Source organism: Mauremys mutica, chromosome 11, assembly GCF_020497125.1.
Source record: "Mauremys mutica isolate MM-2020 ecotype Southern chromosome 11, ASM2049712v1, whole genome shotgun sequence".
In the NCBI taxonomy this organism is placed as follows: Eukaryota; Metazoa; Chordata; order Testudines; family Geoemydidae; genus Mauremys; species Mauremys mutica.
Genome location: NC_059082.1, coordinates 33,208,341 through 33,227,358, shown reverse-complemented (window position 1 = coordinate 33,227,358; position 19,018 = coordinate 33,208,341). Strand labels below are relative to the sequence as shown.

Genomic DNA, 19,018 nt, shown 5'->3' with positions numbered 1-19,018 from the left:
AATGAGGTAGGGAAAAAGGCAGGTGATGGGGAAAGACCCTTATAGATTAACCATAATAAAAGTGAAATGGGTAACACTATTGATGCTGACTTTCCCCAAAGTTAATGGGCACTCCTATAAGCTTCTTATAGGTTTACCCAGGTCTGGTTTCAGACCCCGCTGCTGCCTCTGTTTCCTCTTCTACCCAAGTTCATCTGACTTCACACTGCAGGGGTTTTCCCACTAACGGTCTCCTTTTCAAGAGTCTGGTTAATTAACAAAGTTCAAAACACCACAAATCTTCCACCCAGCCTTCCTCAGACAAAACTAGCCATTTCAGTTGGTAACTGGCTTCAGCATCCACCTAGCCTTTGCTCTAGGGTCAAGTCTTTCCAGCCCTTTATGAGAGCTTCCCTTTGCATATAGCTCTCCCACCAGGCTCACAGTCCTTGGCAGCTCTCCTAGCTGAGGATTCCCTCCCAGCAGGCTTCTGCTCCTTACAGGTCTCTGGACAGATGTCACCTGCTCTTCTCAACTTGGTTCCATTTTATATGGAAGACGCTACAGGCAGTCAATCCCATTTCTAGTTTGACTTTTATATTGATATGGTCAAGTCTCACAGAAATGGACAATTAACAGTAATGGCCAAAGACAGGGATAGCGAGAGAGCAAGCACTGTGCAAGCTTTCATCCAAAGCTCTGCTAATATTTGCTATTTGTGTCCTGGGACTCTGATCAGAGCTTGTCAGTGACACCAACCTGGGTGGTGGCAGCTCTGAGACCTCAGTGCTTAATCTCCTTCTGCTCTACTATCGCTTTTTCCTCCAGTTAAATCCCATCACTCTCCACTCCTCTGTCGGGATCAAAGGATCAAGGAAGAGCTGTGTAATCAGCCTATAAGTTTTTCCATTGACTTTCTCCTTGGCCTGTGTTATTAAAAATATCACTCTTCACTGATATTTCCATACACTAGTCACGCAGTAAATCAAGGAGAAACGTTGACTTTAAGCACAACTGTACTGTACACAGGTGATTTGAAATTTAAAAGCAGAAGAAAAAAGTGTTTTGTTTAGTGGTAAAAATGCCAGGGCAGTGTCTTTGGACTATTACTGCTGAGAGTTCTTACAAATGTTCACTGAAACAGTTACTGTTATTAAAAGTGTGACAGCTCCATATCTCCACTCCCACACCTACTGTAACACACTTAGCATTGGCTGGATTTCAGCTTGAATTCATCATCGTGATATTCTTCTCTCCCCCTTCCCAACAAAAAGCAAAGCATTGTGATGCTTGTTGCCAACCCAAAATACAGAAAATCATTGGATTTGAGATTTCCCATTCACTCTGTTAATATGCCTTTGCTAAATAATATAATAAAGAGAAGAAACAAAGCACAGCACCATAACAGTTCTGATTTAGAGACTCATTCTCTTTGCCCCACTGAACAAGGCACATCCACAGATGAAAACTGAGGGTCTCTCTCCTGGCAATAGCTCTGAACTGTGGCAAAGTCCCACGCTGTAGCTTGAAACAATTTTTATAATAAGTACGTGGTAACAAACTGAGAGCCAAACTGACTACACTGTGTTGTACCCACTTTCATTAGGGCCAAATTTGGTTTTGAGTATCAGTATCATCCCACTCATACCTCCTTTCCTTACAAGAATCTAAACCATTTGGCTTTAGGGATCACAACCTCTGGAATATAATCATTTAAGAAGCCCTTGCTTCTAACAGAACTAGTGGCATCTAAGGTACCTAACTAATTTATTTGTTCCTTTTGGCCTGAAGAAGGAATGATCGAAAAATGCAGGCATTAAGTACCCTAAAAGACTCAACACAGTTAGGCAGTAACCAGCATTACAAACACAGCAAGAAAGCCACATCACAGTGCTGATCACATCAGCTCTGCACGAGGAAAGCCAATGTCATGCTGAGGGAAGTCTTAAAGTACGAAGAGAAAACACTTTCCACCTCCCATGGCCTTTTCATTTTTTGTCTTGAATCACTACAAAAATAGTGTGTGCATGTGTAGGGACAATGTGGTATGCAGTGTAGTTTCTGCCTGTTGGTACCAGGATATTAGAGAGACCAGGTGAGTGAAGTAATATCTTTTATTGGACTGTGATGACTAAGTTAACAAGGCCAACTGACAACTCTCCTAGACCACCTACTATAAAGAACTTAAAGATCCCCCCCCCGCATTGCAAACCACAACTTACCTAGGAATTTAAAGACATCATCAAATCCTTCCCCAAACAACTTCAAGAGAAACTCTACAAACTCATCCCCCACAAACCCACCCAGGGACCTTCCACATGTGTCCCAAGATACACAAACAAGAAAACCCGGCAATCCCATCCTATCTGCCCATGGCACTCTTACTGAAGGACTATTGGGATTCAGAGAAACTATCCTCAAATCACTCACCACACAAAGGGCCAGCTTCCTTCTAGACACAACTGACTTCCTCCATAAACTCCGCAATATTAACATCCTTCCTCAGAACTACACACAGTGTCACCCTAACTACACCGACATAAGCCCTATACCTCTTGTGCAGGTGGAGTTATTTTGTCGGTGTAGCAGGGTACTTACATCGGTGGGAGCACGGCTGTAGTGTGGACACTGACATAGTTAGGTTGACATAAGCCACTTCAGTAACTTAAGCTAAGCTAAACTAGTGTTAAGACACTATTGCCTAGCATTTTGGAGCAGGTGCTGATTGGTTTGATATTAACATAGGTACTTGGCCTTTCAGCAAGAGCCAACTAGCTATCCACTACACAGTTAATTTACAGAGCTATTGTCACAACACTCATGTAGCAGAACACAATAGAGAGCGTGTACTAGATCACACAGTGTTGAAAGACATTCAGCTAGACTGAGATAAAGAAAGCATGAGGAATTAGAAGTCTAGAGGAATATAAAAATCATGGAGTAATTCTTGATCAACTTTTCTTAGATAGATGTGACTTTCAGAATCATGGATTTCCAATTACACAGAGCCACAGCAGAAAAGCTAAGATGTCATAGCTTCCTTCAGTGCACCATCAGCCATCTTAGTGAAAGATTTCTTAGTGTAAACTCTTCTCCCCGTGTCCTCTGAAAGTGACTCTTGTGTGTGCACCCTCCAACTTACTGCAGTGGAGACTGGTATCTTTATAGTCCCATATACAACTGCTCTGTCATGTGGGGTAAAATGTAAACTCCCTTTTGCCAACTCAGTAGAAGTTGTGCTAAGTTTGTCTCCATTAGAAAGCTCTTTGTGTATCTTGTATACAAATAGAGGGAACAAAATTCTGCCGCAGATATCAAGTGGAGAGACAATGACACAGAAGCTATTCAGACAGGGAAAAGAAAATGTAAAGCCCAACTGACAACTTCACTCCAGGAAGGTTCACCCCATGCGACCACAAGCTTGAGAATACCTCCAGTTCTCTGAGAGCATTGTCACATTCCTTCTGCCCTGGCGCCTGTTGGGTACACAGAGTGATGAGCTGGTTAATACTCTCCGTCACAGCTCTGAGGAGGGGGGAGGAAAAAAGAAGACATTTTGAAAACTGACCAACTTCCATTATTTCCAATTTTGTCTTATTCATCTGTACACCATGAAAAGCAGTTTCAAGCCCAAATGTTTTTCCAGTTCTCTCACCGCTGGTGCTTGTGGAGTAAGTGAGCTATACCGTATTTGGTCGAGAGAACACAATATTAACCCCTGCTGAGAAAAACAGAGTGAAAGAGGCGCCAAGTGAAATTGATCGACAGCAATCCTCACCTCAAACATAAGCCCTCTGTCCAAATCATTTGTCACTTAGCACATAAGCAACAAGGTGGGATCTTCCTGTCATGATGGCAAGTTTCTAGGACATTTGCACAGTTTTGGTTCATAAAGGGAATTTGATGCATAATAAATGTAAATTATTTGACAGTTTATTTTGTTCTGGATCTAATGTCATGGTGCAATTTTAATCCTGGCCACACAACCACTATGCTTGGAAACATCAGAAAACAGCAGCACCTTAAACCTACTTCCTAGCAAGCCAGGCTGTAGCACTTTTGTGTTCAGGGTACAACAAAAATTATTAAAAAAACAAAAACACCACAACAACCCAACATTCCTCCCCTTAAAAAAACCTAGAACTTTAGCAACTGTGTTGCCCAGAAACCCCATGGGGAAGTCTATGGCATGGGCCCTCAACCTGACTACCACTCTGTATAACCAAATGTGGGTGGAACTAAATTTTTCAACAATTTCAAATGCCGCACAAGCACTGGTTTACACAGAGTGTACTTCAGAGGATGTTGTGTTTGGTTGCTTGTTGATCAGACTCTCAGCATTATAGACCCTAATAAAAATGTGTGTTTTGAAAACCATCTTTTTTATTAAAGATCAAGAATGCTGCTAACAATACTTGATTACGCAGATGACATCAGGTGCAATTAAAAGCATTTTAAATCATATGAACCTATCCTACACATCTCACCGGTAAGCACTGCCTTGTGCCTTCAAAGTTAATTCTCTATGGTGTATGAAAATTCAACTGAAAAGATGCTGCAGATACAGGGGTAGGGAGAGTGGGAGGGTCTAAGACACAAGCAGAATGAAAAATACAATGTCAGCAAATGTCCTGGTTTGTTCCATTATGTTTTTTTTCAATTTGAATATTCATTTAACACAGTTTTTGTGTGTGAGACATACAAATATGTATGTGTGTCTCCATTGCTTTCTTCTGGCACTCAGACACGACATGATACATGTGGAAAACTAACAAAACTGTACCCACCATTGGAAAGTGTAGAGGAAAACTAGCATAGGTGGACTAAAGAATGGCTTTGTGAATATCAGAGGGAGAGAGAGGTTAGTACGATTGTAAGCTAAGGAATTTTATGTTTTAGAGCTATCCCGAGTCTGACAGTCACATGTATTTTGCATTTTTCCAGTTTTGTTTTGTCCTGTGTTTGAGACTCAGTATAGAAACTAGTGAATGTGTCATCAGCCCTTGAACAGATTTCAGAACATGGCCCACACCATTCAGAGGAGCAACCCTTTGTTTTGTACAGTAGCTATACACAGCAAAGATTTCCACAATATTGGTGATGCTTAACACTATGTGGAAAAATACAATGGCTGCCATTTGACCATCTGCTACAACACAAGTGACATACGTGTACGAAGTTTTCTTTAATGAGGATTTCTTAAATTCAGTGCTCAGAGATGGGTAGCAATAACTCAATTTAATACTCTGGACCAAGTTGTCATAGACAGTGCGACACATACAATGCTACACTCTTAGCCAAAATTGTACAACAGCTCAGCGGAAACTGCAGCAATTGCTTAAATGGATAATGAGAAGAAAACTAATTGTTTTAAAGCAGCTTAGCAATTTTGATCTGAAGAGGAGATCCTGCACCACCTTATGAGCCAGGTCTCCCTGAGCCACCCGCAGTACACAGATCACAAGTTGAGAACCAATGAGTGGCATTGCACCATGAGTAGTGTCAGTCTGGTGAGCAAAGCTTAGCACAAAGTTTGTGTATTAGCACCGCAGAACAGGTCCAATTAGACAATTGGAGTTGCTAATCATTCTCACTCCCTTCTTATTACACACGGGCTGCATGTCAAAAGCAGCAGTCTATGGAACTTGGGCACTGTGACGAAAGCATCCGCTAATGCATTACATTCATCTTGAGGCTCAACAATTTTTATCTCATAACCTACAAAAATAGCTCTATTCATTTGTCTATGGACTCTTTTTCACTTGTTTCCCAATACATTCTTTACTGGTGTGAATGGAACATGATACTCACAAATGGAGGCCAAGATTCACCTTGGAAATCACTTTTATTTAATGTCTAGATTTCAAAATGCCAGTTTCTTCCCAATCCCATAATATTTCCCTTCTGAAGAGTAGTTTAATCTCCCCACTCCCCATTTTCAGCAATCCAAAGTGTAAATAACTTATCCAAGTCTGGAAATTTTTCAAATGACTTAAAAAAAACCCCAAAACCATGAAAATGCTTTAAGAAAGTGAAAGACAGCCAGCTGCACAACTACGACTTCTTGTGTTCTCTGATCAAAATATGGATGGTAAGGAGAGGGCAGAGATTTCACTCTGAATAGACTATACAGAGTCTATTACACTCTCGATTTCTGTAATGGATTATGCAGAGTTCCTGTGCAACTTAAATTCAGGGAACCAAACTCCTACGTAATGTCATGAAGATAAATGCAGAGATTCCAGTGGCAGTGAAAGGGATTTACATTCCAGATACGTTTTAACAGAGTTCTTCTCATTATGCTGTGAGTTGCAACAGTCACCAACTTCTGCAACATGAAATTACAGTGCCAGGTGTTTTCCGCTCCTCTCGATTTCCTTGCAGGCAAGGGTTACATAAGAGTGCTCTCCCACTGACCACGTAGAGACATCCAGAGTAAGTTAAGTCATCTAAATGTATTGTGTGCACTTCATTTGATAAAAGTGACTGGGGAAAAGAAGATAACATGGTGAGAGCACTGGGCAGTGGTACTGCAGCAGACCGCTAACCAGATTTTTGGGCAGCTCTGACAGCAGGCTTGCAAAAGGTCTACACATTCCATCTCCTTTATTGGGGAGTAGGAGTGCACATTTAAAAGGTGGAATCAGCAGCAACCCCCAAATGAGGTGAAAACTCCAAAAATAAAAAACTGGTCCCTAGACAAAAAATTAAAGTTAAATCTCTCCCCGCACCCACATATGCAAGGACACTGCTTAGTAAGAGTTTTCTTGGAAAGCCATGCCAGCAGCAGGCATATAGCAACATCCTCAGCATCTGCATGTGTGAGAGCAGGGAAGGAGGTAGACGGATGGACAAAGAACAAGTATTAGAAATAGTCTTCTTAAAAAAAACAGACCGGATCTTCATCTGCTGTAAGTCAGCGTGGCTCTGACTTCAACAGAGTTATCCTGATTTACACCAATCCAGTGTAAGCAAGCTTCCTCTGATTTCAGTTTCACTTAATAAGCTAAAGCATGGAACATCTTATATGGTTAACCAAGAGTACCAGAAGAATAAGTTAACAAATAATACAGATTGCAAAGGAAAACAGTTAAACACTCTCTTAGGAAAATGAAATCAGGTGATATGCCTGTACCTTGCAGCTGCAGCTAGGAGGTTCTTGGCATTAGGAGCTCCAGGATCAACCGAGAGAGACTTGGCAGCCAACAGGAGCTTGCTGGAGGCCATAGAGATGTTCTTGAGGTTCCCTATTACTTGAATCTGGTCCTCTTTAGTCTGGAAAACCACAGCAGCATAACATTTCGGACACAGTTTGCATCAGCTAGAGAGAGAGCTAAAACGTTAAGCACTGCATTTTGGAATTCAATTGAATTATCCATCTAAAACCAATGACATGCATGGGACGACATTCCAGACAGGGCCACTGAGCATCGCCTCTGCTTGCTCAGATAGGTGCCTCTAACTCCTTTCATACAGCAGAAAAAGAAACCCATATACAAGGAACTTGATTTCCAACAGTAAGAGCATTCACAGAGAAGTGGAAGGAAATTTAACTACTTGCTGAACAATGCTTTTGTTGTCAAGTCTCTTGTATGTCTCTGCCTGGCACAACTGACCCACATTGTTTGGCCAATGGGTACCAACTATATTCCAGCACCTTCGGTGTCATTTACAAGCACTCTTACTTACACCTTTACTGGATTAATGGTTTAAGCAAAAAGAAATTCTTCAAAGAGACATTTACAGACATTTAATTGTAGGGGTGCTCTATATGAAGTAGTAATAGTTTCTGGAAAACTAAATCTACCATGTAGCTTTATTTGATAAATAATTTGAATTTGACATCACATGACATTACTTTCAGGGAATGACTAAGAAATAATTTTATACATGTGAAGTTAGAAAATAGTATTGTAGAATTACAGTATGTGACAAACAGCAGTAGTTAGACCTTTTTGTCAATGATTTATGCAATAAAATTAGCCTTTCCGTGTTAGAAATATTTGAAAACAGGTTGTATTTTACTTAGCTGATGTGATCTGGGTTTGAGTCTATATATGTGACCCGCTTTCTGTATTTACTATATTTGCCCCACATGACAGGTCACTGTTTCTGTTCTGATTGAATGACTATTTACAGACAGAAAGCATCCTTTTTTGTTCATACATTAGATGAAAACAATCAGTTATTCATGGATATTGTGTGATTGAGACAAATCTTTCAAAAGAGCCACAAGATCATTGCTGGTAGAAAATCTCTTGCAAATAGGCATTTGCACTAAAATTTACATTTTTAACATCAGTGAACGGCCTTGTGACTAAAGGCCTCCCACTCTAGTGTTTGTCAGTAAGTGATTAAGAGCTGACCAGCACCAGCACAGCACAAATTGATGGATTGTGTTTGCAAGAATATTCAGGGTTGCTTTTGCTATAATAGCCCAGCTCTAGCCACAAAGCATTAGGTTTAAGGGACACTAAATATATTGATGTTGAAAAACACTAATTTGTAGCTTGGAGCCTGCAATTCAACCAGTTAGCTGCAGAATAGGTAAAAATCAAGGTGGTAGCAGGGCAAGTTGACTCATTCTACACCCCACTAAATGTATTAAAGTCACACTTTGGGTATTGCGCTGACCTAGTGTCCCTTAAACTACATTTCTGGACTGGAGGAACAAGGGTGAAAGAATTCCTTTGTTTCCATGTCCATTCAGTCCCTGGGTTTCCACCTTGCAAAACTACACAATGCTGTCACACACGTTGCACTTTACCAACCTTCTCTACAGGTTGGCTCCAGTCTTCAACAGATCCGTGGATGTGATATAAAGTGTATGCTCTGGTGTCACATTGAATGGGAAATGCCAAGTTCAGTTTATAGGGGTTTTACTGTGTGCTGAGTCCTCTTCATACTCTGATGATCTGGGGCATTGGGCATTCAAGCTCTAGAGCTGCTTAAGTTTAACTAACTTAAACTCCAATTACACTCCTGGGTAATTGCACCAAAATAGAAAATGGTCCTTTACAAAGCTTCTGTCCACTGGAAAAGGCAATGGATTACTCTATTTTCAGCTATACAGATCACAAATCGATTACCACAAGGCTCACACTACATGGATGAGCATGAAATCATAGTTTCAACAAGCACCAGGACAGATACACCCATCTATCTTGCACAATATGCAAACCCCACCACGCTCTTGTCACTTCTGAATGGTAGATCTGACTCTTCCGTAACATCCACTGCCTCCATATAGGTTTAGACTAGCACAGTTTAACATCTCTACATGCCCAGTGTAATACAGTTACCGACTACAGTCACCAAAACTCACTTGTGCTTGACCAGCCATTTCAATACCAGCATCAAGGAACTCATCGAAGTCATCACTGAACTTTCCAGAGGCTGCAGCCAACTCTCCGCTTTGGCCCCGGGTAGCATGAACCACTTCCCCTGCCGACTGGTTCAGGTCAGCTGCAGCCTGGTTCAGTTCACTTTGGGCTTCTTGGAAAGATTTAGAACTTGGAGGCAGCTTCAAGAGAAGAAGATGACATGTGTCTTAGTGACCACAGAGACCAACCATACAGACTAGCCCTTAATTACACAGTTCAACACAATTCAAAACATTAAAGTAATGGAAGTGTGATCTTTGAACTTGACAATGCTCTGCATAGATTCCATGGCCAAAAGGGACCACTGTGATCGTCTAGTTTGACATCCAGTACCTGCATTGTTAGGATTTCTTTTATTTCAGAGATGGGCCTGAACCATAATCCTGTGTAAGAACCATTCTGCTGGCTGGGCAGACTGTAGGTACTAAACTCTAAACGTCTTGCTCCGAAGTGCAGGACTCTGCCAGCTGAGCTCAAAGTCGGCAGTCCAGAGGAACAGCAGCTATCTTCAGGCTCAGTCACAGAAGGGAACAGACCCCCTCAGTCAGTGTTACTCTCAGATTCCAGCAGCCCCTAAAACTTCAGGATTGTTCAATATATAAAACCAGTTCTGATTTTTGGGGCTCAAATCCATTTCTGCTTTATATATTGGCAGGTTAGGGTCAAGAAATTGATCCCCATCTCAGAGGCGACATGGAAATACTCTGATTTGTCCTTTCATTCTAAAATACTGGCAGCTGTAAACTAGGCACAAACTTCGAAGGCTCCGGTATTCCAAGGCATTATCCACTCCCCAAAATAAGCTTCACAGAACCAGGGCTGGCTCTAGACCCCAGCGCGGCAAGCACGCGCGTGGGGCGGCATTTGCCGGCAGGGGCGGCAGGCTGGGCTGGTGGACCTGCCGCAGTCATGCCTGCGGGAGGTCCACCGGAGCCCCGGGACGACCGGACCTGCCGCAGGCATGACTGCGGAGGGGGCGCTCGTCCCGCAGCTCCAGTGGACCTCCCGCAGGCATGACTGCGGACGGTTCGCTGGTCCCGCGGCTCGGCTGGACCTCCCGCAGGCATGACTGCGGCAGCTCAAGCGGAGCCGCCGGACCAGCGAACCGTCCGCAGCTGCGGGAGGTCCAGCCGAGCCGCGCGACCAGCGGACCCTCCGCAGTCATGCCCGCGGGAGGTCCGCTGCTCCCGGGGCTCCGGGGCGTCTCCCGCGCCTGACTGCTTGGGGCGGCCGAATATGTAGAGCCGCCCCTGCACAGAACAGATTTACAGTAACTGAACTGAAGATGAGCTCTGTGTAAGCTCAGAAGCTTCTTTTTTTCACCAACAGAAGTTGGGCCAATAAAAGATATTACCTCTCCCACCTTGTCTCTGTAATATCCTGGGACCAACGTGGCTACAGCACTGAAAATTACAGTAACTGTGTTAGTATTAAATGGCTCCTAATTGTGTTTGAGGCCTGAATTGACTATTGCGTTCATGGAACTACTTGACTGATTGTACCTGAATGTTCAATCCTCCATTCATCTGTGGAGCAGGTGGAACTAGTAATGGAAGAGTAAACTTGACCAAACTACAGAACACCCATATGCCTCGGGCAAGTTACAACTTTTGCCAGCTATTAGTGACATTCAGGGTGGGAAATCGGGACATGACTTGTAATTTTATTTAAACAGATTCACCACAGATTTTTAGAAGGGATGCAACAGAAAAATAGTGACATTTTGATACAAAGCATCAGAAGGGAATATCCCCAGGTGGCAGGGATCATGGTCCTTACGCTGACTCAAAAGGATCACTTCTAGGAAGAAAACAGATTGTATGTTTCAAGTGTCCGCATCCATTCCAACATTGGTCCCTCTGCTGAGACTACAACAAAGGAGTGAATGTTAACCTAGGTAGGGTTAGCAATCTTTACAAGTCACAAACATGGAGACTTCCCCAAAATCAACAGAAAAGCGGTTCAGAATAAAAAATGGCTACTATACAAAACTGACTTGTAATCTAGAGTATATTGGCTATTCAAGAATTTAAATTGTGAGGAACCCAGGCCAGATTTTTACTTCTGAAACACCATTTAACATCAAAGATTTCTCACCGAATCAACAAGCAGTTTCTTGCTGGATTCTCCAATGCTCTTCAAGGCCACATCAACATCCTTTTGTCCAGGCAGACAATTTACACAGTTATTTAATGAGTGAGACACAGCTTTGGCCACCTGGAAATATACATACAGGCACAGGCAAAACAAACGAGAAATACCAATGAGGAATAAGGTCCTATACCCCAATAAAATCTAGCTAAAAGGCAGTGTGTTTTGGAATGTCTAAGTCCTAATCCTGGTTTAACAATGACTCCTCCTCTGAGGCTGGTCATTTAACCGCTCTCTCTCAGTTTTCCCATCTACAGGGGAAACTAGCCAACTAACCAGGTGTTAGTTACAGAAAAGCTTTAAGTATTATTGCTCACACAAGCCTGCAGCAAGGCTGCCTGGGGGGAAAGGAGCAAATGGGGCAGTTTGCCCTGGGCCCCCTGTTTTAGAGTGCCCCAAACCAAACGGCGTAGCAACCTGGTGTGCAGGGTCGCAGTGCCACTTAGGTTTGGCCTGGAGACACTGAGATCTCACATGCCGAGTTGCAACACCACTGACTGAAATTCCTACCCCTCTCCTTCCCCCACGATGGAGGGACTGCTGGGACAAACCTGAGAGGAGTTACGACCCTGCATGCCAGGTCATAACACCTGAGGCGTGGAGCCAGGGCCAGCCCCGTGGGACAGGAGTCAAGCTGCGCCCTGTAGTGATAATATTTTCGGAAGGATGGAGGGCCTGAGTTTCAGATATTTCCCCAGATTCCCAAAAACTTCTGTGCAGCTCTGGCCTCAGGGCACTATTACTAAAAACGTGTCTCTCAAATTTTGATTTAAAAATAGCCAAACTCCCTCAATCAACAGAAAAAGGACCTTTCGTTCCGATAACACAATGATGAGATCCAGTAATGCTGAAACATCACTTGTTTAGAAAGATGGATGTGTTACAAACACCGCAAGTCAACTCAGGACCCTTCATTTGGTAACATCAAATGTAATGACTTTTTCTATTTCACAACCAAGAGTATACTGCCCAAATAAGGCATGGGTTAAAGGCCTTATTCACATGCAGTAAGGTACAGCAGGCAAATCACTGCATCTCTTAAAAAGAAGCCTTTGTAAAGAGAATTACATTAACAGCACGTCTCCCAAAGGTGCCTGGAATATTACATTCCAGCACTGGCTGCATTATTAGTGCCCTGAGCTAAACATGCTGAAGCCACTCTCTGCACTTTTTGTACAGCAGATGCACTAGCCCAGGTTGCAACTTACCTGAGCTAACCTCTGCTGACTTTCTGCATCCCCAGGTGCAACCAGAGCCTGTTTTGCTTCCTGAATAAGCATAGCAGAGCCTTCCATGACATCCCTTGCAGAATCTAACATTGCATGTGCTGCCATTGGGTCAGTGGTGGATGCTGAAACGCCTCTTGCTGCCTGAGCCAAAGTCTTCAGAGCATGAGCTGTCTCCCTGGCAGCAACCCCTAAATTCAGATTTCATCAAATACTCGGTTAGTATCCTCTAAGGCGCAATGTGTATTCTTTTATGGCAGCTGAATTGCAAGGTAATGACCCCCTTTCTACAGAACATTGCAAACATTTTAAAATGAGAGTGTTTCAGATGTGAACACATTTGAGAAATGCCCACAGCAAAACCATAAAATCAATATTATACCCACAAGAGCTCATTTCAGGGTGGTTCTAAATCACCAAACAGATATTTTTTTATGGAGGGAGAAGAAGAAAAATTTAACAGTTTCAAGTTACTTCCAGTTTAGCTACTGAAAAAGTACAAGTCTTAGCTACCAGCGGTATCAAGTTAAAAAAAGACTAAATATATGGAGATATACACCTATATCTCATAGAACTGGAAGGGACCCTGAAAGGTCATTGAGTCCAGCCCCCTGCCTTCACTAGCAGGACCAAGTACTGATTTTGTCCCATCCCTAAGTGGCCCCTCTCACGGATTGAACTCACAAGCCTTGGTTTAGCAGGCCAATGCTCAAACCACTGAGCTATCCCTCCCCCTAGACTTAGGAGTCTAAATCCTATTGGCTTTCAAGGAGACTTAGGGCCCCGAGAATCTAAATCTCTTTGGAAAATGGGACTTAAGCTTTTGAAATTTTCACCAAAGCTGGATAGGGGACAAGCTGAAATTCAAGTATAAAAGCTACAAAGAGGATTTCAAGGAGAAAGCAGCACAGTAGCATAACTTAGTTTCATCATGCAGACAGTCATGTAGCAGACCTCTGAAAGTGGCTTGTGTAGCCTGTCTGACCTAGACTCTCAGTATGTTCACAGCCATGTTGCCAAGACCTGTGACCCTGCAAGGAGTTGAAGAATGTAGCTATCTTGTGTTTAATTCAGCCCTTATTGAAATGCTATATAGTACTCTGGAACTGTAAAATGATCTTTATTAGCCCCCAGAGTAATAGAGGTAAAATCATTGTCTACACAGCAATGAACTTCATAACAACGCGCTCCATTTATGTAGGTGATCTTTTTCAGTTGCAGCACAGAACTTAACTCTCTCATTCCTACAACAAAAAATACTACAAAAAGGTTCCCATTCACTGCACCAGTCTGCTTTGTTACATCACTTGCTTTCCAATCTATAAATATTTAGTCAGTTAAACAGCTGGGATGTAGTTTCACAACCTAATGAATACAAATTACATGGCTGCCAATTAAAAGTGTATTAATGTTAATGTGCTCAGTACTACAATTGCAGAAGTAAAGCAGAGTTAATTCTATGCACTGGTAGGTTTGACACTGTTTCTAGTTTCCATCCCTCTCTTCAGTGACCTGCAGTACAAATTTTGCCCTGGCCTATTCCTCACTTATAAGCCACAAATAACTCCTCAACTCTCCCCAGAAAAATCCTCTCTTTTCTACATTAGAAGCGTCACGTTCTGAATTCTTTTTTCCTTCACTAGTTACTTCCCACTGGAATGGGAGTCAGGAGCCCTGGCTTCTAATCCCAGATTATCCACCAATTTGCTGTATGACTGTGTGCGAGTCACTTCACCTTTCTATGGCACCTTCCCCTTCCCTAATTATTCTGATTTATTTATTTAACCTTTGACCTCCTCAGGGCAGGGACTCTCATAGCACACAGATCAATAGGGTCCTGATCACTGCTGAGCCTGAGATGCAGCAACTGTCGGTCTCAATAAAAGGGAAAATGAGGAAGATGAGTTTTAATATTTATGGCTCCAACCCAGTCTTTTAATGATCATGCCAAAGTCCCCCAGGAGGCAAGTCAGCACCTGAAATGCCTAATAGAACAGCCGCGGAGATTGATAAGGGGGGGGGGGGGGTCATCTTCACACATCATGCAGCAGCAATAAAAAAAATGCCTGATTGCTCAGTCTTTATCTGGGGGCAGTGAGTTTCAGTCAAACAAAACAAGGGAAACTTGCAAATGAACTGAAGGACAGATATGAACTGCAGTGACTCTTCCACCAGTGGAATATAAAATTATTCAATACGCACATCACAGCATTTTCAGCTTAACTGGGTTCTCACAACACTAATCTCCAAACCACATGGCGTTTAATTGTACATTGAAGAGCTATCTCCTCCACAAAAAAGATTTGGATTGCATTTTTTTTTTTTTAATTAACAGACTCCCCAACCTATATTGAATATACACAGCTAGACAGCAGCCTCTGCAACCTGGTATCTCCTTTTACAAAGTGTCTTATTTTCATTAGCAATTTCCAGTAACAGTACCTGTGTAGTGCTCATTGCCTTGAGCAGCGCAAGTCAACAGCTGGGCCATTGATGAACCAACAGCTTTAGAGGTACTTCCGAGGTCCTGCGCACATTTTTCCAGCTGTGAAAATATTCAAGAGATAACAGTCTTTGTTTAAACTGAATTCAAATAAATTTTCCTTCCAAGAGCAATGGAATGATTTCCCGCCCCCTCCCTCCCTCCCTCCCTCCAAACTAGCATCCACCTCAGCTACTGAACCTACACCTTGCTGCCCTGCATTAGTGAGTCTCAGACCCTGACTAGCATATTTTCATTGTAGAAGTTGAATGAAATGAAAGTAGCAAATAGCAGGCACAATGAGAAGGAAATTAGAGCTTTAAAATTTAGTTCTGATAATTTGCAATATAAGTAATGACACGTGTTTTTTAAGAACATATTTTGCTCTCCAAGCCCAAGGTAAAAAAATAAAAATCAAGTAACGAGCTCTTGTGTATTTTTCATTACAATGTGCTGAATAAACAAAGGAAAGAGAGACCTTAAAAATCTTTATGACAGCATCCTTAAAAGCTGATTTTTTCCCCCTCAGTACTCTAGGGAAGAAGGCCCTGCCTCCAAAAGTTATTTCAGCCAGAAGGTAGGCTTCTTATTGGCATAAGGATGTTTCATAGTGTCAGAGCCGGAACCGTTTGTATAGTGGTGTGCTCAGAGCCATTGAACCAAACTGTAAACTCTGTATACGATGGAAACAACTTCAAGCCCAGGGCTGCAACAGCACTCCCAGCACCCCTACTTCCAGCACCTACGCATGGTGTTGGGAATGGATTTTGGAAGAATATCTGTGTAAAATGCCATTGGAATGAGCATCAGCCAGTCATGTGACTGAGTCCTTTTACCAATGACACCTTAAAACTGAATTGCTAAGCCTTTTCTGCCCCACCAGTTACCGTTTCTCCTGGGAGTGGTTTTAACTGTCCATCTACAGCGGCCATCTTAGCATCTTGCAGTTCATTTCTGAGTGTTTGGACTGTGTTCAAAGCAGAGTCAATTTCCATAGGGCCACATGCTTCATGAGCCTATCCAGAAAATAGGCAAATAGAAACTATTAGTATCATTAAGCAACTGTCCTACCACCAAAAATGGGAAGATTCATCAGTGATCATGTCTTGGAAGATTATCTGTTTTTGAAGAGACTATGCAGACACCAAAGGTCATCTTGGCATGTTGCATATCTTGGATACTAAACTACTGCATAACATACTTAGCTTGCCAGCAGAGGAATTCATTGTCCAGAGCCACAAAGGGAACTGAGACATATTTAGCACCGTTCAATTTCATTTTAGGTGATTAACTGACAATCAATAGAGCTAAAAGAACAGCAATGAATACAGACTTCCAAATGACATTTCCTACTGCACACAAGCTTTTACAAAATCAGGTGTTGTAAGCCACAGTTAACCTCTAACTGCTCAAAAGGGATATTGACCCACCTTTTGGGAGGCAGTTCTTAGCTCAGCTAAGCTCGTTGCAAGGTTCTTGGCACACTGACTTAGCTGCATTGCTGCGGCCTGGTCACTTACAGTAGGTACTGCAGCTTTGGCGGATGCCACCATCTTACTTCCAGGCTATTTAAAGATTAGAGAAGAATGTGTTGTGATTCATCAGCTCACGCCTATAACCTTGTATACATGCTTCCAATATGAAACTAGGTCTAGAACTGACAGAACACTTATGTTACTAAGTTTTGCCATTACCACTGTTTAGGGTGGCTACTAGGACCACTGCAAATGCATCCAGTTTTACTTATGCTTTGTCCCTATCCAATCCCGATTCGTGTATTCACATGTTGTGCCTTGTCATAATCCTAAGCAGTGGGATCTCTGCAGCAGACACTGTCTTTGCTTTATTTATTTGCACAGTGCCTAGCTCAATGGGTACCAATGTCTGACTCGAGCCTCTAAGTGGCTCCTGTAATATAAATAATAGGGAGTTTAAATATTTAAACAGAACAGTTTACCAGTTGTGCATATGTTTACAGAGATATGCATGGACAATATACATGGTAAATTTGTAATTTCTTGCAACATTTCTGAATATTTAATGTTTTTCTTCTCAATATTAGGAAACAGAAAAAAAAGCAGTCAAGTCAAACGAGCACAGGATCTGCGGATAACACATCTTGCTTACCCTTTCCAATACTATGTCATCTCCATGGTTCCGGAGTACTTAAACAGACAAGGTGAGTAGTCCTAGTGACTTCAATGGGACCATATGGGTGAACAACTGTGACAGGGTGCGCCAGTGCTGCATGGAGTACCTTACTGACAAATTAGTCAGAACAGAAAGGGGACAACTGTCCTAGTTAAATCATGGCAGGTCAGGTGAGGCTGATTAGGTCTGGTGCCAATCAGGCCAAGCACAGAGAAAAACAGCTCCTGAGCTTGAGTGAAGGCAGGTTTAAACACAGGAAGCTGATGGACTTGATTTGTTATTTTGGGCTTTGTTCTTTTCCTTTGTGCTTTGGAATGTGTTCAGGGAAGGAAAATAAAACGTCCACCTCTCAAAAGAGAAAAGCACCTGTGATTTTTGCTTTTATGCAAGCCAGACCACAGCTTGAGACAGTCCTGTGACAGCAACATGAGTAAAATTAGACTCAATGCCTTATTTCACTTTTAATACCCCACCATGTGGTGCCAGTGACCACTGAAAAGATTCACTTCTTCCCCATAAGACAGGAGGGAGTGCCTGGCAAATCTGAAAAACGTATAACATTTCAGTATACAGAGCTTCCTGATTTTATTTTAACTGCCAATAATAGTTCCAACATTTATCTTGAAGCAACAGCTGGCCCTTTGTTATTAACACCACCCTTTATCTTTTGTTCAGTGTTTGGAAGGAAGCATACACTATTGCTTATCACCTGGGTTCTCCTCAAAACCTTGAATAAGTCAGATCACTTCTGTGTCTCAGAAAGCCATCTGAAAAGCAGGGGTGACACTTCCCCCTCCTTATAAAGAGCTTGAGAACTCCAGATGAAACACTGTGGCTGTATCTAAACTAAGGATCTGTACAACGATGGTACAGCCAGCTCCAGCGGAATGTGTAAGAGCTCTAGTTAGGCAAGGTTCCAGACACTCACGGCATTTTCACTGCCTTGCCAACTGAACCCTCCTTTTCAGTAGCCAGTCTCAGCGCAAAGTGTATCACATTTTCACACTTTCAAGGAAAGCTGAACAGACAGTAGCCTGTGTTAGCTGCGGCTCAAACTCAGGGCAGTTGTGGCAACACCTATTGCCCCAGTGACAAAGTAAGTTCTCCTCACCACAATCAATGACTAAACATAGAGCTCTCAATTTGTCCCTCCAATGTGACATGCAAATTTCTCACTCCACAAAGCGCAGACAATTCAAGACCCACAAGGTGCTCTTGAGGGAAAAAAAATCTACTGCATTTCTTTGATTCAGTTTACCTGAAGGAAGTTCTGGCTGGAATTTATCAGAGCAAGCTGAGCACTGAGGTCTTCTGCCTGAGCCTGGCTTCCCCTCACACCCTGCACCAGCTGAGGAATGTGGTCAGCAACATTCTGTCAGCAACAAAGGAGCAAGTTTTAATTGTTAAATTTAAAAACTCATTCAGTACTAAACAAAGCATCACATCCTATAGAATTTAATAGGGATGATACCAATATGATTTTGTAGACAATAGTTAGGATTTCTCAGAACTTAATAAATCTCAGATTGACAGTTTAGGAGAGTTCCTACAGTATTTGAAGAAGTTGACTCTTCCTGTAGAATTCTATAAGGCCTGGTCTACACTAAAGGGGGGGTGTGTGTGTCGAACTAGGGTACGCAAGGGAA

The 19,018-nt window shown here is 42.5% G+C and overlaps 1 protein-coding gene across 2 annotated transcripts in view; it reads right to left on the bottom strand.

Annotated features, from left to right (window-relative positions):
* Positions 1-19,018, bottom strand: part of TLN2 (talin 2) — a 363,285-nt gene that overhangs the window by 102,903 nt on the left and 241,364 nt on the right. For both annotated transcript variants that reach the window (XM_044979585.1, XM_044979584.1), the window contains exons 25-33: positions 18,631-18,744; positions 16,652-16,786; positions 16,109-16,237; positions 15,182-15,284; positions 12,722-12,930; positions 11,460-11,579; positions 9,305-9,502; positions 7,115-7,254; positions 3,411-3,504 (exon numbers count right to left, since the gene is read on the bottom strand). In XM_044979585.1, the coding sequence (XP_044835520.1) occupies positions 3,411-3,504; positions 7,115-7,254; positions 9,305-9,502; positions 11,460-11,579; positions 12,722-12,930; positions 15,182-15,284; positions 16,109-16,237; positions 16,652-16,786; positions 18,631-18,744 (1,242 nt within the window). The remainder of the gene's footprint in view (positions 1-3,410; positions 3,505-7,114; positions 7,255-9,304; positions 9,503-11,459; positions 11,580-12,721; positions 12,931-15,181; positions 15,285-16,108; positions 16,238-16,651; positions 16,787-18,630; positions 18,745-19,018) is intronic.